Genomic DNA, 18,574 nt, shown 5'->3' with positions numbered 1-18,574 from the left:
TGTTTTTTATTTCTCTCCTGTGATATTAGCTATTCTTTTCTTTCTTTTTTCTCTCTTTGTGTATTTTTCTTTTTCTGAAAATAGATAGATAGATAGATAGATAGATAGATAGATAGATAGATAGATAGATAGATAGATAGATAGATAGATAGATAGATAGATAGATAGATAAAAACCACAACTAAAAACATTAGATTAGATTAACCACTAAACTTGGTACGTGCTGTAAAATTGTTTCTAACTTTAAGAACACCCCTTAGTGATTAATTCACTCGGTACTGTGTGCATGTGTGTGTGTGTATGTGTGTGTGTTTTATCTTCTTTGATCCCTCTGCTGCCGTTTTGCAAGACAAAAGCATTCCTGTAGCTCTCAGGACTAAAAACAAACTCATGTTCATCCTCAGCTCAGTCACCATGCATCAATCTGGATTAGTTCTGGTAGGCCTGCCTCTTTTGTCTGCGTTTCAGACTTAAGTAGATTTTAGGTAATAAGTGTCTGTTTTGGCAGATTCATTGTCAATGGGACTGGTTTAAGTCCCGTTACACTTGAGAATGAGTTCCCCTTACTTTATATGAAGGCCAACTTAAGTCCTTATGCTCCAATGGCTACTCTGTGAGAACATGTGATCTGTACTGTAAAGGATGGGCTCCATCCCATATTTAACACCAATACTCGAAAAATGCAACGCATTTAACCTGGAGCCCCCAAACATAACCCGAACCACGATGCGGCCGACGTGATGCCGCGCGCAGAGGACTTTACATACGACAAAATCTCGTCTTCAACACGCCCACACAGATACAGACAAAACCTTATCGGACTGACAACAACATTGGGCGTTTCCTACTACTGCCGGGCTTCTGCAGCGAGAAGGGGGATCATTTCATTAGAGGCACACCGGTACCAGCAGCGGGAAACCATCGGTCCGAGGGGTGCTCACAGCCGGGCAGCATGAATAGGTAGGAATCGGCGTGGGACCCAAGTTCCGAAGAGGATGATAAATAATGCTTTTGCTAAACTACAAGGCGCTGAAAGCAATCCAATTATGCTTCTAGACAATGTGGACATTTTACGCACAACCTTTACTGAACAATGAGTTGTGCAGAAAACACGTTACCATCTTACAACGTGTTGTTGAGAGATTATAACTTCAGTTAATGCTAATTACACGTCTCCGTTCTGATGATGAATTACTGATGCACAATAATCGATTTCTAATGTAGCCATTTGTTTTTCTTTTGTTTGTTTTTTTTTTTTTTAACTTTTGCGTTCTTAAGCTATTTCTACCTCAGCGACTCATTATCATGTAATACCATTACCATTTAATGGCAAGATCCGGCCATTACCCCCCCGATCCATTTCCCAGGGGCATCTGCAGCTAGGAAGGAAAACTTGCTTGTATCAGTAATAAACGTCAACATACCCAGACTCTGGGTGGTTGGTGGTCTTGTTCAACCTGCTAAATTTTGAGGAGAGCAGAGGGGTGAAACTATGGATTGGGAAACATGAACACTCAGCAGATTGGTGGGGCCACAGTGGAAAAACATGCAGCTCAGGGGCCACAGATATAGCAGAGAGGGAAGAGGCCAGCAGTTCTGCAACATTCATGCACATGTTGCACAGAGTTTTGCAGAGGGCTGCAATTGTTTTTTGATTGAACTTCCTGAAGTTTTTCCTGTCACTTTCCTCCAGTTAAGTGAGCTACAGGGACTTGGTAACACTTGACACACCATTCTTTTGGCTCCTGTTTTTTGTGACTTACCATGTTTCAGTGACAGATGCTGTTTATTCCAAGTAAGCTTTTCCCACTTCGATCATATTTAGTTTCTGTTGAGTTTTTAGCAATACTTTAGACTCACTTATGCTCAGACCTTCAGTTTAAAGCTTGTTGGGTGGCTTATTTACTACACAGGAGGCATTTAACTCCACAGACACATTTAGAAGGATCTTCCAAGGTAAAAGGTTCTCTTGAAAGTGACACATTTTTACTGCATGCATCGAGCCCTCAAAATGATCCCATGTAGCATCACTGCAAATTAATTTTATCCGAGTCATGTTTTTGCTTTCTTTCTGATTAGGAAAAAGATGCTCTGAAGGAGATATCTGACAGGCAGTAGAAATGTTGTTGAGCCATACTGTGCCTCAGTGGTATTCATGCTTTAACCTCCCCCATGCTTATAAGCTACAGTCTGAGCTGTATTAGGGCTTTGTTGTGTTGAGGCCCCCTGCCCCCCACTGAGGTTCTGCCACTCTGAAGATATACATTCTCCTCGTATAGTTTAAGTAAGCAAGCAGCAAGGATTTAGGTCAAGGTTAGGTGCTGTCAAAGTAGAGAGTGAAATTTCACCATATAAGAGTCCAAACTCAGGCTTGTATGGAGAAAACATGCTACACCAGAAACATGGATGCACTGCAGTTGATACTTAAACATGCGCTTACTTGAACATGTGCATGTTTTTTTACACATGTAATTTGGTAGAGGGCAAAATTTATTGTTGGACCTAAGAACAAGAATGGCTTGAAGGTGTATTTAGCTGCAATTCAAGTGAATAAGTTGTTTTTCTTGTAGTTCATAGTGTGCTGAGGTGGGGGTGTTGTGGGAAAATAGGCAAACTTGGTGCTCTCTTTTTGAGCTTTTGCCTATACTACTACTTGATTTCTGCAGGTTTCTTCAGGAAAAAAAAAAACACTGAGAGGACAATAGGCCACTCTGTTGTAATGTGCAACTTTGCAAACAAATGCTCTCAATAATAATTCTTCCCTAAATGCATCAGAACTACAACAATCTTTCTTTGCCAATGCTTCTTCTAGATAGTTTTGGGTAAATCTGCTGCTTTGGAATCATTTAATCACATGACAGTGTTGTCTCTAGATCATATGTGCATGCCCTAATGGTTTATATTAAAAAATTACTATGTTTGTCCTCTTTTTTATTACATAAAATAGAAGGAAGTGAAGAAGAGAAAACTAAGTAGAAAGAGGTGTGTTCAGCTATATTCACTCTTAGAACTCATTATTTGCTTTTGTTAAGTGTCTTTGAGGGTCTAGTTTAAGATGGAGGTTTTCAAAAAGATTATTTTGCAGATTTTTGTTAAACATCTTCCTTTGAACTGAGTTCTTAATAGCATACAAGAGTTGTAAGCAAGATTGCCGCTTAGATTTACAGCTGCTGCACAAATCAGTCTTTCTAAAGAAAATAAGTTTGCTGTTGCAATTTAATTAAACTACAAAGTCAATTTACTGCTGTGATCTACTTCATCAATCACTCAAAACAATGACTTTTAACTTTAAATCAGCAACCGTGTTAATTCAGTAAAATACTGAAATAATGTTGAGAGGGGGAGTCTCACCAAGCAGGACTTTGCTTTGGGACATTATGAGGCAGCTGTACTTTGTTTTTCCCAATAAGTGTTATCTTAACTGATTACTATTGATTGGTTCAAAGAACAGAGAAGAACATTGATCTTGAGAATCAAAAATGTCACACATCTTTAAAACTAGCTAAACCAAAACTTTACTTTCTTGGACAGCCTTTAGTGAGTCGTGAATTTGGAAACATGGATTTTTTTAAACTTGCTAATTATTCAGCATATGCGATTTAAAATTTACTCCTGGGATTGGCATACGTTTGCAAAAGGAAACTTTGTCATTAGGGTTTGGTGTGTCCCTGAAATCTATTCCTAAATGAAATGCCAAATATTAATTTAAAAAAAGATATCAAAGTAAAAAGTTAATGTCCAGCAGGAAGTGTAATGCAGTATCTGTACTTATTTGTCGTTTTCGTCTGATCCCACTGGTCAAGATGTCTGATCAGCCAGTTGGAGGTGCAGGGCTTCATTGAGAGGTGTTTGACAACAGTGGGCGCCAAACCGCATCATGCCCGCAGCTTGGCTGAGGTGTTGGTGGAAGGAGACTGCAGGGGTCATTACAGCCATGGTCTCAACAGGATGGGTCAGTCACTTTATTTATGGTTAACATCCTTGTAAACTCAAACATGTGGGTTAGTCAGTGTTTGTTTTCAGTTTCTTTCTTTCACTCTGTAGAAAACAGTTACTTTGCTTATAGTTTGGCAACTATGACTTAAGTGTGTGTGTCATTTGCTCTCTGTCCCTATATAAATATACATACATATTTTTTGGCAGACATGTACGTGAAGGACATCCAGACAGGAATCTGTGCTGTTGACGGTGAGCCAGTGGTGGAAAAGGAGAGTGCAGCCACAGCTCTGGTGAATGGGAAGAACCTCCTGGGTCCAGTAGTAGGAAACTTCTGCATGAATCTGGCCATAAGGAAGGCCAAAGAGGTTGGCATTGGCTGGGTGGTGGCGCACGGTGAGTCTCACTGTGGATGCTGATTCAGCATCAAACATTGTACCTTAGTACACATCCCTAAATTCTCATTTAGGGGATGTGTGCCTACATACAACTTTTTAAAATATCTCTTAAAATGTACTATTTTCAAATATTATATCAAATATATATATGTGTATATATATATATATATATATATACATATATATATATATATATATATATGAACACGCAATTTAAAAAATTAACGGAGCTAATTTTTTAAATTGCGCGTTAATTTTATTTTTTTTATTTTTGCTGGCCGCTGGCTTTGACCACAGAAACATGGCGTTCATGTCTCTTTTCCCTGCTGCAGCAGTGCGTCTGATGTAATCAGGAGAGAGCGGGTTTATTAAAAAGAGACGTTTTCTGTCTGGAACTTAAGAAAAAAGAACCAACTTTTCTCTTTGTCAAAACCCACACAGATGGGCAGAACATCGTGATTTCTGGACCGGAAACTGCTCCCAAAAGACAATGAGAAACTTTTTCTTTCTTTCTTTCTTTCTTTCTTTATTTTTTTTAAATAAATGCAGCATTTATGCAAGACAGCAAAGGCGAGACATGTTTTCTGACTTTTACAAACGTAAAGCATAAATCGGGCCTTCTTCTGCCTCTGGTTCGGTGAATCTTGGTCATGGCGAGATTAAACTTCCAGCTGTGGAATCTGTGAGATGTGAGCTTTCAGTAGAGGAGTCGTTTGTTGGTGTTCATGTCGTGGGGTGGACACGGGGAGACATCATCTGTGTTTACATATTTTTCGGATTTTGTGTACCAGGTCTTTGAATTATTCTTGTCTTAACTGTGTTTGTTGGTGATAGAAATGGTTTTACTGAGCTGGTAGCTGAGATTTTGGACTTTCTGTGGATACCACACATTTACAGTTACATCTGACACTACACCTGGAAACAAGATGTTAACCCCTTAACTCCCAGTAGCAGAGGCTGCAGGTGCAGTCAAGCTAAGAATGAAAGGTTAGAGAAATTATAGGCCAGAAATCTGGATAAAGAACATTTAAAGGTGCATGGATGGAAGTTATTGTGCATATTGTGAATATTTCTCTCTCCTCACCATCTAGAAGCTGTGAGATTCTCATCCTGCTTTCTGTCTGCTCACCTGATGCTGATATTCATCACATATTGTTCCTTCTGTGTTTAGAAGGAAGCAGCTTCACAGCTTTAAATTCATCCTGCTGATTCTTTACCTTTTAGTTAGTAAATCCTGAACATTTTATCCTTCTTTCTCTTAAATATTTGATTTTATAAATATATATGAAGAAATATTTTAACTATTGCTGTTTAAAGAGAAAACTGCAGCTAAACCTGTTGATGTGTTTAGTGCAGGGGTTTGCAACCTTTCCAATCCAAACAGCCTTTTTTCCCCCAGCCAGCTAAATAAAACTCCTTCAGAGATGCAAATGTTACCAGACCTTTTCAAAAAGACCACTTAATATATTTTAATGAAGAGCCATTAATGGGATATTTGTTTATTTGTTTATTTCCTTTTTTAGGTTTTAAAATAAAGAAAAGCATAAACCTTTATAAAATGAGGATAGACAGACATTCTTTTAAAAGATGTAGATATTTGTGTGTCAAGTAAATAAAAAAAAGTCCCAGAAAATCCATCCATTTTCTATATTATACTTATTTCTTCTTTTTGCTGTCCTGTCCAGCATCATGACAGCAGAAGGATGGTCTGGTGGCATATTGCTGAACAAATTTACTCTGCTAACAAGAGCCTTTTGGATATGGGCTCCTATTGAATAAAAAATTGTATACTTTATTATTATTTTAAAATATGTTGTTGCTTATAACTGCTGGACTGGAGAGACTGAAAATAAAATTCTAAAGTCTTATAAGAGAACACAACAGACAATCTGTAGGGGCACCTTTGAGAAGTAAAACTGTGAAAACCATGAACAGCAATGAACACAGCAGCAACTAGTATGTGTGGGTTTGTGTCTGCATGTGTGCATGTGTCTGTGTGTGTAAGTGTGTGTAGTAAGCATAAGGGGTGAGTTGTGTTGAGTGATCATGCAACTGCGCTCCCTCCAAGGATCAGAGGCAGACCGAGAGGGCCCTAAGTCCCGGACAACCAGCAGCCACCACAGAGAGCAGAATTGAGACAGCTCACTGCAAGAATGGCAATGCGTCCGGACAAAAGAGGCATCGGAAGGTTGCAGCCAGAGCCCCCTCCCACCTTTCCCATTCACATCCATGCTGCCATCCAATCCCAATCCATTCCCCTGATTCCATCCAGCCCCCAGGCTCTACCCCCCACCAACCTCTGAGGAAGCAGCTCAAGTGGGCCAGAAGGCAGGGAGCCCTAGACAGCCACAACAAACAACCATACACATCTCCACTTCAGCCATTTTGTCAATCCATACCAACATCCAGATCCATTTACCTCTCACCAGTGTTCAAAATAAACTCAGACACACACGCATTTACAGGGCCCCCACCTGTCCTTTCACCCACCCAAGAGCCCCACCTATCCACTATCCTGCCCAACAACCCTACCCAACCACCTCCACCCAGTCACAGCAAAGCCCCCATCCAGCCAAGTCCCTCCCACATCCCCAACCTGCCCCATCCCTACCAAAACCCCCCACCCACATGGGAGACACTGTGGGCCCCAGGGAACCTACTGGACACCAGGCCGCACACCGACCTGTCCCTGCAGCGGCATGCCCAAACCAGCTCAGGAAATACGTTTTTACCAGTTTCCCATGAAACAGAAATGTCTGCTGACGCGTTGCTGACGTTTTAGCAGCCATTTTCCGGAGGTGTGGCCGTCCCAGCACACCTCTCAGATCCACTGGGATGGTGTGGCGGGGGGTTATAATTTTACATTTATTTATTTTTTTGTGTGTTTCTTTTCTCTCTCAGATTCCAACCATTTTGGTATTGCTGGATATTACGCAATGCAAGCATTGAAGGAAAATATGATTGTGAGTGAAACATTTCTGCCGTTTACAGTTTGTTTCAATTGAGCTGTTTTAAGAGGAATTATTTCTGCTATTTATCTGCAGTTACTTATAAAAAGTAATCTGAATCTCACCAACACTGATCTGATCTCTGCAGGGCATGTCATTTACCAACACATCCCCATTAGTGGTTCCCACTCGTGGTAAAGAGGTAAATAGATTATTTATTTGTTCAAATAAACTATACTGACAATTTTGGAGTGTTTTGACTCAAGGAACTTTCTCCACTAGGATGCCAGCCCTATATTTCCTGTACATGAGCTAAACAAAGCACCAGCACTGTGTATTTCACCATCATTTTGAGTGCCCCGCTACTCCTAAATACACAGAGCATTATTCTTTGGCCAGTTACTTTATGCCATTTTCTTGTTGTCTCAGAGTCGTTGTGCTCTGAAGCACAGGTAAAAGCAGCAAAACTTAGCAGAAGCCTGTCGGTGAGTGTAACATTTATAGGACATTCACACCAGGACAGTCCAGGATCTCAGCTGGATTGGCTGAGGATTTCCAAAAAATTTCACACCTTCCCGTCGTTTGGTTTTTGTTCAAACTGCGCTTAACTGAAGTGGACCAAACCATCTGGAGAACGTCATATAGTTAAAACAGCTGCTCACTGGGGGGCGACACTCCCCAAAGCAACCACTGATCAATAATAAAAAGCAGAAAAAAAAGAAAATCGGGTTCCTTGTTTGGCCAGGACTGAAGGTGGAAATCTTTCTGCTTCTGCAGGTGTAGATACCTGTGCTCAGGTGGTCAGATCTGCTCAGGGCCCGGCACCTGCTGATGATGTCACAGCAGGGCAATGCCACTTGGACAAACCCTATTTCATAAGAATCAGATCTGCTGGGGGTCTCTATTTACCAACAGATATTGAACACATATTGGAAATATAAGCTTCTTTTTCCTATGTGAGCAAATGAATTTGAGTATATAGATCATTTTATTTATTTTTTTTGTATACAGTCTGGGATTATTTATTGTACCAAATATCAATTCCAATATTTATATCTAAAAATAAATCTTCATATCTTCATATTGATACCCAACCCTAACAGCAAAACATTTAACATTAAACCCCACAATATATAATTAAAGAACCTCATTACAAGTTAACTATATGAGCTATGTTTGCAAAGTTCATGTTTTCCTTTTAAAATGTTAGTTTTAATTTTAATTTTAGAATAAATAACTTTTTCTCAGCTCAGATTTTATTTACATCAAACACAGAAGCACTGGAGTTGCTACAAATGTCAAAACACAGAGGATGGCAGGGTCTGCTCCTCTCAACAGTCAGGGTCAGGCATCTCCTCAATACATCGCAAACCTGCGCTTGAAACACCTCTTATTGAAACATTCTTATGTTGCGAATATGAACTGAATAGTAGTTGCTAACATTAACAGTCATGCTGTTACTTACTTTTAATCGTGTAATTTTTAATGTTTTTTGAATGGTGACCTTTCTGCTCTCCGACCTTTTAGAAGTGATGGTAAGGCTGTGGTGAGTCCCTTTCCATAGGTAATGATGGATTTCTTTGTAGAAGTCATTCCTATGTTTATGTTTATTGTGGACTTCATAAAGAGAGCAGAGGAAGGCCAAGTAAGCAACTACACTTAAGAAAACAAGAACGCCCAAAAACCCGCAACTAACAATATTTACAAGCGACGTTACAGAAAAACAAGCCCAACAAGCAGACTTTGCAGCACGGCCCTTGTAAAGCTGTAAAGCTCACAGCTTCTGGGCAAAATGTAATCATTTACTTAATAATGGAAAAATGTACTAAAGTGTAACAGTAACTGAGTTACTTTATTTAAAGAGTAACGCATTAGAGTATGAGTAACTGACAAAAGTAGCCAGTAACGTGTTACTAGTAAGGTGTTACTACCAACACTGATGAAAATGATGACAAAATATTACAATTACCTGGGTTATATCAGCATACAGAATGACTGTATATTGTTTATTTTATTTTATTTATTTTTTGGTTTCCTTTAATCAAGTGACTTCTGTGTCTTTCTCATCCCAACTTTATAAACCTGCTGTCTGTAGCGCACTTTGGGCACCAACCCTCTCAGTATAGCTGCTCCTGCCAAAGATGGAGACAGTTTTGTTCTGGACACGGCCACTTCAACCGTAGCACTTGGAAAGGTAAGATTTTTGATTGGTATTTTTATTGCCATACTGTTGTTTGTCATGAAAGTGTGAAACAGTTGGCCTCTGAACAAGGTTGTTTTGAAGAAAATTAGAAGTAGACTGATGTGAGCAGCTGTTAGAAACTTGACGTCTTCAAATTCTTATTATGGTTTAAAAGAAATGACTAAAACTTAATAAAATGATCTGTAAAAGTGTAATTTATAGCTCAAGCCTTCTCCTCCCCCTATTTTATGTAATGTGCATAGGTGGAGCTTAGTGACCGGCGTGGTGACCCTATTCCTGATGGCTGGGGCTGTGACCCTCAAGGAAATATTACAACAGACCCCAAGAGAGTCCTCACCGGAGGTGGACTGGTGCCAATCGGTGGCAGTGAAGCTACAGGTCACATATTTATAGCTGTTTTGCGTATCTTTCTGATGCAGTATCAGTCCTCCTCTTTGTTAGATTTTAAGACCCTGCTCACATTCTGAAAAGAGAAGATGAGAAAATTAAACATCACATAAAATCCACTTTTCCTACAAGCCTTGTTTCCCAAAAAGTTTGTTCTTTAGAAAATGTAAATAAAACCAGAATGTAGTTACTTAATTAAAACCCCCTGAAAACTGGATGTAGTAATTTAGTTTGATGTCACAGCAAAGTAAACATTTAAAATTTTATAGTATATACAGTTACATGTTTTGGATATTTGTCATAATGTTTCTATTGTTCCTTTAGGAGGGTACAAAGGCTATGGTCTGGGAATGATGGTGGAGGTGTTCTGTGGTATCTTGGCTGGTGCTCAGTACAGCAAATATGTCCGTACATGGAAAGTAACTGACAGAATTGCCAACCTGGTACATTTTTTTCTTTATTTTGTGCTTTGTTGCCATAACTACATTTTAATATAATATATTATTCCTCAGGTAAATACATTAGATAATACATAAATATTAACTCACACAACTAACTTAACAACAGCAAAAACATCAACCATGACCACTTTAATCTCTTATTTAGTTTTATTAACAGAGATAATTACAGCGTCTGAACAAAGCCATGTTGCATCAGGTCAGTACTGTTAAAACTGGACCACTTCATGGTGTTACCTGCTTTGGGTTTCAGGGTCAGTGTTTTGTTGCAATCAATCCAGATAACTTTGCTTCTGGCTTCAATGAAAGGATGTCAGATCTGCTGTCCATCCAGAGAGACCAGGACCCTGTAAGTAGATCCCACTTTTTTGAAAAGAAAAAATCTGATTATAATAAAACTAAATGCTTCCTATGCAAATATCATATATATGAGTAATAAATCACTCCACCTAGTGGACATATGGCATCATTGTATTTGGTCTACGCACCAGTTCCTCATTCATTTAATGGCTGTTATACTTAAAAAATACATAAAAAAGATCATACATCCTATTGGAGTACTGTAAAACATGCAAACAAATGGGATTAACACAGTATCAGTTTTTTGCATGTTCATGCTTCTCATGAACTAGTTCAAAGTTCAGTTCATTTCAGCTGTTGTAACCCTTTAAGTGCCAAAATAGCAAAATTGCAATAAGCAGCCAGGCCCAAGTCGCAAGAACAGCTTAATCTGTTACCACTTTCCACCACCAGATGCAGACGTGTGACTCCACGGTCCACAATCAGGCCTGGACGTTGATAGATCGTCGCTGCGCAACCTGCCACCCTAGACTCTTAAACAGAGAACAGCTGGAGCTGCTAGTTACAGTATTATAATGGCACTTTAACTTTAGGTCTGTTAATCTGTCAGGAATTATTTCATATATATATATATATATATATATATATATATATATATATATATATATATACATGTGTGTGTAAAACTGGGAAAATTAGCTTCTCCAGTCATTTAAAGAGAACTAAAATCAAGACATGCATCATACTTCAGCTGTAATGTTTAAAATCCACTTCTTTAAAGTGAAGTTAATTAGTTTCAGATCTTTTTGTAGATAATGTTGTAGAGCCAGATTTATAGACAACCACAAACTTTCTGTCACAATCTCTGGGTTTTTGGTTTGGGTTTGTGTTAGTTTAGCTGTTTGCTAGTTTCTTGTTTCCTGTTTCATCATTAATTTTTCCCCCAGTGCATTCTCTTTGCTTTACTTCTTGCTACCTGCTTTCATGTTATTCTGTTCCAAGTGTTTCTTGGTTGTAATTAGTTTAAGCTTTATTTATCTTGTGCCATCTCATTGTGTGTCTGTGTGTCAGTTAGTTGCCAGTTACACTTGATATGTTTTTGGTCTTCTTTGTCAGTCAGTTTAATCAGCCTTCTGGAAGTCTTTAGTTATGTTTGGTTTATTAAACCCTCATACTACCAACGTCTGCCTCTGCAGTGTCAGTCACACTTTCCTCTGAAGGCCTTAGAATGAGCGTTCGTTAGGGCTTGGCCTGTTAAAGCCACACACTTAAGTAACAAACATTAAGAAATAAATGTCAACAGTTTAACCCATAAAAGTAAAGGCACATTTTTAAATATGGATGCAGGAATATCAGACTGTTGCACCTCGTTTTTGTGGGTTAAATAACTTACGTTACAGGTGTTACCCCACAAGGAAATTCTTATCATTGACCTCAAATCTTTAAATCCATGACAGGAATATTCTATTTATTTTTATGATAAATGCAGATATTTTCATGTGTTGCTGTTCTGTTGCAGGCCAACCCTGGTTCTCCTGTTTTAGCTGCTGGAGATCCAGAAAGGATGAACGTGAAGAAGTGTGAGGAGATGGGTGGAATACCTTACCACATCAATGTTATCAAGTACATGGTAAGAGCTGAAAGGGAAAAAATGAAAAAATGCTCCTTCCAGTGTGAATAAGTTGTATAAACCATCTTTTCCTATGCTGAGTTCAGTATTCTCATCCAAATTTGATAATCCAGTATTAGATAGGCGACACAGAAGTCAAGAGTTGGATGCTACCACTTAGATGTTTTCTTGGTTTGTCAACATTGGCCTCAAGTTTTATGCGTGTGATGGGTTTGCTTTTGGATATTAATCACTAGAATAATTTGAATTTGGTTTAGCACAGGAAACAAACGAATATAGCATATCTATTTTCTTTTTCATATATTTTGGGGGATTTGACATAATAAACTACATTTTTACACTGTCCAAAATGCAAAGTTACAATAAGACAGGTAGCTTAAATAGCTAGTTAGCTTTTAGCTTAGGTAACAAGAAGATAACGGTTAGCTTAGCTCTGTCCAAATTTGGCAAAAATAAACTCCTTTCGCACTATAAATCTTCCTAACCTGAATGAATTGAATTTGAATTGAATTGAACTTTATTGTGATTGCACATTTGCAACGAAATTACCAGTACAAACCCATCCAAGAATAGACAACAACAACATATACACAAACAGGATCAGGCAGACTGAGGCAGCAGCCGCTGAGCAGACGGAAAAGAGTAACATGAAGGAGAGTTAAAAAAAAAAAAAAGATAAAAACTAAATTTTTTCATGTGAAAAGTATTTTGAAAAAGATAATAGGTTTAGTTTTGAGGGCAACTATTTCTGTTCTATAGTTTCTTGTTTATCACTGCTCCTCACCAAGAAATACAACTTTTATTTACATATTTTCTTATCAGATTCATAATATAGCAGCAAGAATAGGTTCCAGCCCCCATTTCATGATCCTGAATTGGATTAAGCTGGCATAGAGAATAAATGGCTGTTTTTATTTTAGTTAGCTATTGATGTTACTGTTTCTTGGCTATTTATTTTATAGACAGCAGTGTTTTTTTTATCATTGGTAATAAAGCCAACAAAAGTATTTTTCCAAAATGTGTTGCTTTAAGGAATTAACTTTTGAGATTGAAACCAATTTAAAAATGTCATTTTGTTTCCACAGAATGAATATGCAAAGAAAATCGGTGTCAACCAGCGGCTGCCTTGTGACAAGATTGTCTCCATTTAGTTTGTTGCGCATTGGAAATTTTCTACCTCAACTCGGATCGATCCAGAAGTGAAATTCTTTTACTCAAATCATAGATACTGATAGTAATATTTAGTTCATTGTCATACTGACATTTAAGTGTTGTTATATTTTAAACATAAAAAAATAAGATGCAATAACTTTTAAAAGCTGTGACATAAAAAAGGAAAATAATTTTTCTTTTCTTTTTTTTTACCTCTGGACTTAGACTAGAAATATAATTTCTGCTGTTATATGCTGGCTCTAGTAGCAATAACACATTATAAGTTGAAGCTCTGCTGTGATGTGAATGAGTTCACAACAGCTTGAGTGGTGCAGTTTAAAGAGAGAAAAAAAAGACTTATTTTAAGTCATTTTTAACTGTATGGGTCATTTCTTGTTGAGGCAGTGCAGAACTGTAGTATCTGTTGCAGTATCATGTAGAAAAATATATATTTTAACAAAGATTATTGTTTTAACCCTTTAATGTTCTTACTGAGGGAAAAAAAGCAGTTGAAACAGATTGCTCCTGTTTCTTTAGATCCGTAATGAGAATACATGTTTTTAAGATACATATGTATGCTTTTTTTTAATAATATTATCATGTTGTTTTTGTATAATAGGGCCATCATGACTTCATCATTGCTATGTGCCTTGTTTTATAAAAAAAACTTTATAAAACAAAACTTGTTATTCTACATAATTACATTATGTATCACTGCCTACCATTAAATGGCATCACAAGCTTTAAAAAAGCAGAAATACGCATTTGTTTATTGTCCTATTTTAATATTTTAGTTAGACCTCTTGGTCATGTGAATTATTTGTAACTGTACTGTGCTTAAGTCTTGAAATATTCATCTTGTATTTATATTTTGCCTCCAAGCTGCCGGACTTTCACAAAAGTGATCTTTCACAATATAGTTGTCCATACTTTCTGAAGGTCTGCCAAAGTGTTTTGCTGGACATTGGCTGTTTTTGCACACATTTTCAGTCATTTTGTACCTGTGCTTTGTATTTGTGAAGCCACATCACACTGACCAATGAATCATTCAAGCACTGAAAGGCATCAAACTCTGTTCACATTTAACAGAGAACTTTGCAAGGAGCCTATTTATATTTGTATTTTAAGACATTCTTTTATTATAAGCCAGTTGCAAAAACACAGAAGAGTCACAAAGAGCTATTGAAAACTAGCCTCTGGCTATAATGTGCAGTGGGTCTTTTAAATGTTTGATGAAACTGGACAAGTGGAGGAAAAAGATTAAATGTCAGGTCTGAAAAACTATCTGCACCTGATGAACAGTATCTGACAGTGATGTTCCCAAGAAATATCCTCCTGACTACCAGTAGTATAAATTTCTCCTCTGTGGAGGACATTTGTAAACCTGAATATCTCCATCCCCCTGCACGCTATTAAACCCACTCATTTTGTTCTCTAAAAAGGACATCCAGGGCTTTTGAATGGTACCACATTTATAGGGGTGGGGCTTTGGGAACATCCTGTTTTTCCTCAAGGAAAATGGCATTCATTACCACAATCACATTTCATAAGAAGAGGAAAAGTAAGTGCATAACTTCTTTTTGTGCAAATGTAGTCCTGAAGTATTATTGTAATATTTCTTTATGATATCTCTTGAGAACACATTAAACCATTTTCTAAATGAATATAACAACATTTTACCACAACATAAGTTTGAGAATTGTCTTCTGTAGTGGACATTTGTAGCTATTTCCTGAATTTTGTTCTGTATTTTTCAATTAAGAAGACCTAGTTTCATTGTCAGAGTTTTCTCATTACCCTTCAAACAGTCGGGGAAATTAAAAAAACATATTGATTAAACAATTTTTTTTTCTGGTAGTCAGGAGGATATAGGGCAAAAAAAATAAAATAACAATAAAAAATACAGCAAAAATACAGCACAGGACCTACCTTCAGTTGATCTATTCACTTTTTGAATCAAGCCTCATCAGAAATGGTCTCCATGGAAGGGTGGCTGTCAAAATCAATCTTAAGGAGGGAAAACTGCAACAAAAAGCTGAGGTATGACAAAAGACACAAGACCTGGACTCAAAATCGGTGGCAACTGGTCTGAGGCAGTGATGAATCCTCCCCAGAACCCAGGCCTTACCATTACTGAAGCAGCGCAGGATCAGCTTAACAGAACATCTAAAGGCAGCCAACATCCAAAGAAGAGTTTTCAAGAAATATTCCTGAAGACAAACTGAAGAAATTATTAGAAAGCTTGTTTAAGAAGGTTCATACTCTGTTGAAGAATAACAGTGGTCATACCAAATATGACATTTTTGCCTCATACACCAAATCTGAAATTATGTTTGTATGTTTTAATAAATCAATGCACATATTTCCACTGTCCTAGCAGCATAAAAAGAAAAACGGGGTGACCTACAGTTTAAATAATTTCATGTTCAGATTTTATTCTTCCATTTTCATAGCACAGCTCAATATAAATTAAGCTTAATAATAGGCAAGAAATTGTTTCCTAAAACAATCTTTATAATTTCCATCATTCATACCTGCAGTTCAGATTTCACACCATCAGATGGAGACAAAGTAGAATGGAAAAGAAAAATCTTTATTGTCATTGCACATCAAATACACAATGAATTGTCATTGCAATGTCATTGCATCAGTAAGTATAAATACATTAAACAATAAAAAAACAACAAAAAAATAGTATAAGTAAAGAAAGAGGACAAGCAATATATACACTCCTATACAAACATATAGATTTAAATGCCATGGCCTAAGGTAAAAAACCGTTCAGTCTATTTGTCAGGTATAATCGTAGCTATTAAATACAGAGCTGTAGCCTGACGTTGCTCCCTGGCTGGGATTAGTGTACTAAAATTACTTTTGCAATTTTCATCAATTATACCTGCAGCTTAGATTTCTCTCCACCAGATGGAGCCAAATTTAACTCCAACTCTAACGACGCTTCATCTTCCCAAACGTTTTGGGAAGTTACAGTATGAGGTGGCTTCATTTACAATATGTAATTTGCAATTTTAACTTGTGAATGTTACCCCTTTATCATGCCTGTACACTGTTGCCATGGAGATGGTAAAGCACATAGTGTAATGTTTAATTGATGTTATCACTCCAAAGCAAATTGATCATTTCTTATTAGGACAACAACACCGAAAACACACACATACACACACACACACACACACACACATAAATATATATATATATATATATATATATATATATATATGAACCTTTGTGACTATATCCCATGCTGACATGAGGGATATTGTGTTTACCAGATTATAGGTTTTCACACCTAAATGCAGAAACCTAGATCTCCTGGACTGATTTAGGTATATTGTTAGTTGAACCACATGGTCATCTTTACATAGAGTTTTTCCCATTATTTTATTTGTGGTGTAGTTTATGAACAGCATTTAGCTTGAACAGCTCATTTAAAGTAAAAATAGTTCAAGAAATGTTCTCTGTCAGTCATAAGGGAGAAGGTGGACTGGACCTTGACAGGTGCCCAGATTTGGACCTTAATCTCCCATGCTAAAAGTCCTGGCACTGCATTTTGGACCCTGGTTGTCTCATTAACACTCGGCCGGCTGCAAACAAAAGAGGAGAAATCAACAAATCAATAGGCTTTGAGCTGCACCAGGGGAGGGAAAGGAGGTGGGGGTAAAGGGGTGTGGGAGGTTGGATAGTGAGTGCTGGGCTGGGCCAGGTCTGAATGGGATGCATGAAGATTAGGTCTGAGCAAAGGGGGGGAAGGTAGCTGGGTGGATTTAAAGGCCAAATCAAACACTTGTTTTAGGGAGCAGACTCAGAGCAGTGCGTATGTCTAGATGGATGTATGGATGGATGGTGGGGGTCTAATCTGCCCTGGCCTTGGCCCGGTGCCCTTGTGTGGATTAGACTGGGCCTCTAAGAGCCCAGAGTGCAGCGCTGCTGGCTAGGATTAAGCAGATTCTAACAGGTGTTTTCTTTTGTGGCACTGAGGGGGGATTGGTCCACCACTCACTGAAAGAGCAAATCATGAAGTGATTGGTGATTACTGATGAGGCCATTGATGCCAAAAGGGCAGGCAGGAGTTTGTGTCTGAGTTGGCCAGTGTTTAGTTTTGGATTTCTATTACACAAAATGCAATGCTTGGTGATAAGTGCTGAAGCAGTAGGGCACATCTGTAGGAAATGAATCAGATGAAAGCAAATAACCAAACAACTGATGACCTAAATCAATCATGCACAGAATTAAATTTTAGAGGATGATGTGTAGATGCAACTGATCAGCTGTATTAACTGTGAAGCAGCAGCTCTGCGTTGTGGAGGAGATTAGTGCTGCTGCGGCTTGACAGCAGCACTTTCACACTGTAGGAGGATCAGAAGAGCTTAGATGCAACAACATGTTGTTACTTAAGATAAAAATTAGGAGCACCTTACTTTGGGATTAGATGGAAGAGATGGCATTTGATGTTTCATAGCTTTTTAAGAATATAATCCCTACAGTTGCAAGACAACAACATAAAACACTCCAGTTTTTTTTATGTAAACTCTGATAGCAGCTTAACATGACTCCTCATACTCCGGTCAATTCACCAAACCAAATTCTGGAGAGGGGAGGTGTGTATATGTGCATGTAACGACAGAACGGAGGGAGGAGCAGCAATCGGGAGAGCTAGAAAAGCTCTGTTGCTCTCATGCTGAGTCTTTAATGAAGTGAACTGACTGCCTGGTCAGTTCCTCCCAGCTGTTGTCCCCACAAAGCCAAGATATTTGGCCTTGGCTCTTTGTCTCGCTTGGCCTGCTCAGGAATGCAAGCATGTCTCCATCTGTTGTCCCGTACAGGATTAAACATTAGTGCCAGTAGGTGCTAACAAAAAGTATCAGGAATATGCTGGGGATTGAACCCGAGACATGAATATTATAATTCTGAATACTTACATGAATGACAGTCAAACAGCGTTGCACCTCTTTGCTCTCACCACTAGTGTTGTCATTTTTTTTTCTGCAGAAAATTAATGCAGTCATACTTTAGCGTGATGTGACATATACAGTATATATACTGCCAGAAGTATTAGAACACTCCTTCAATTCACTGAATTCAGGCGTTCCAATAAAGACGTGGATGAGTGAGTTTGGTGTGGAGGAACTTGATTAGCCTGCACA

At 38.1% G+C, this 18,574-nt stretch overlaps 1 protein-coding gene across 1 annotated transcript; it reads left to right on the top strand.

Moving 5' to 3' along the window:
• Window positions 1–733: 733 nt before the first annotated feature.
• LOC121647082 (uncharacterized oxidoreductase YjmC-like) lies at window positions 734–14,125 on the top strand. The gene is made up of 11 exons (XM_041996242.1): window positions 734–960; window positions 3,804–3,952; window positions 4,144–4,332; window positions 7,236–7,297; window positions 7,431–7,484; window positions 9,378–9,476; window positions 9,728–9,863; window positions 10,197–10,315; window positions 10,584–10,679; window positions 12,150–12,260; window positions 13,346–14,125. Exons 1-11 carry the CDS (start codon window positions 953–955, stop codon window positions 13,409–13,411), a joined length of 1,089 nt encoding a protein of 362 aa, XP_041852176.1. The 5' UTR covers window positions 734–952; the 3' UTR covers window positions 13,412–14,125.
• The last annotated feature ends 4,449 nt before the right edge of the window (window positions 14,126–18,574 follow it).

The sequence above is a fragment of the Melanotaenia boesemani genome, chromosome 10 (genome assembly GCF_017639745.1).
Source record: "Melanotaenia boesemani isolate fMelBoe1 chromosome 10, fMelBoe1.pri, whole genome shotgun sequence".
Lineage (NCBI taxonomy): Eukaryota > Metazoa > Chordata > Actinopteri > Atheriniformes > Melanotaeniidae > Melanotaenia > Melanotaenia boesemani.
This window is presented reverse-complemented; position numbering and strand designations above follow the sequence as displayed.

Bases quoted from the DNA above. Each gene is read 5' to 3' on its own strand.
- LOC121647082 (XM_041996242.1), top strand. The intron at 7,485-9,377 runs GTAAATAGATTA...TGCTGTCTGTAG, and splicing joins TTCCCACTCGTGGTAAAGAG to CGCACTTTGGGCACCAACCC. The intron at 10,680-12,149 runs GTAAGTAGATCC...GTTCTGTTGCAG, and splicing joins TCCAGAGAGACCAGGACCCT to GCCAACCCTGGTTCTCCTGT.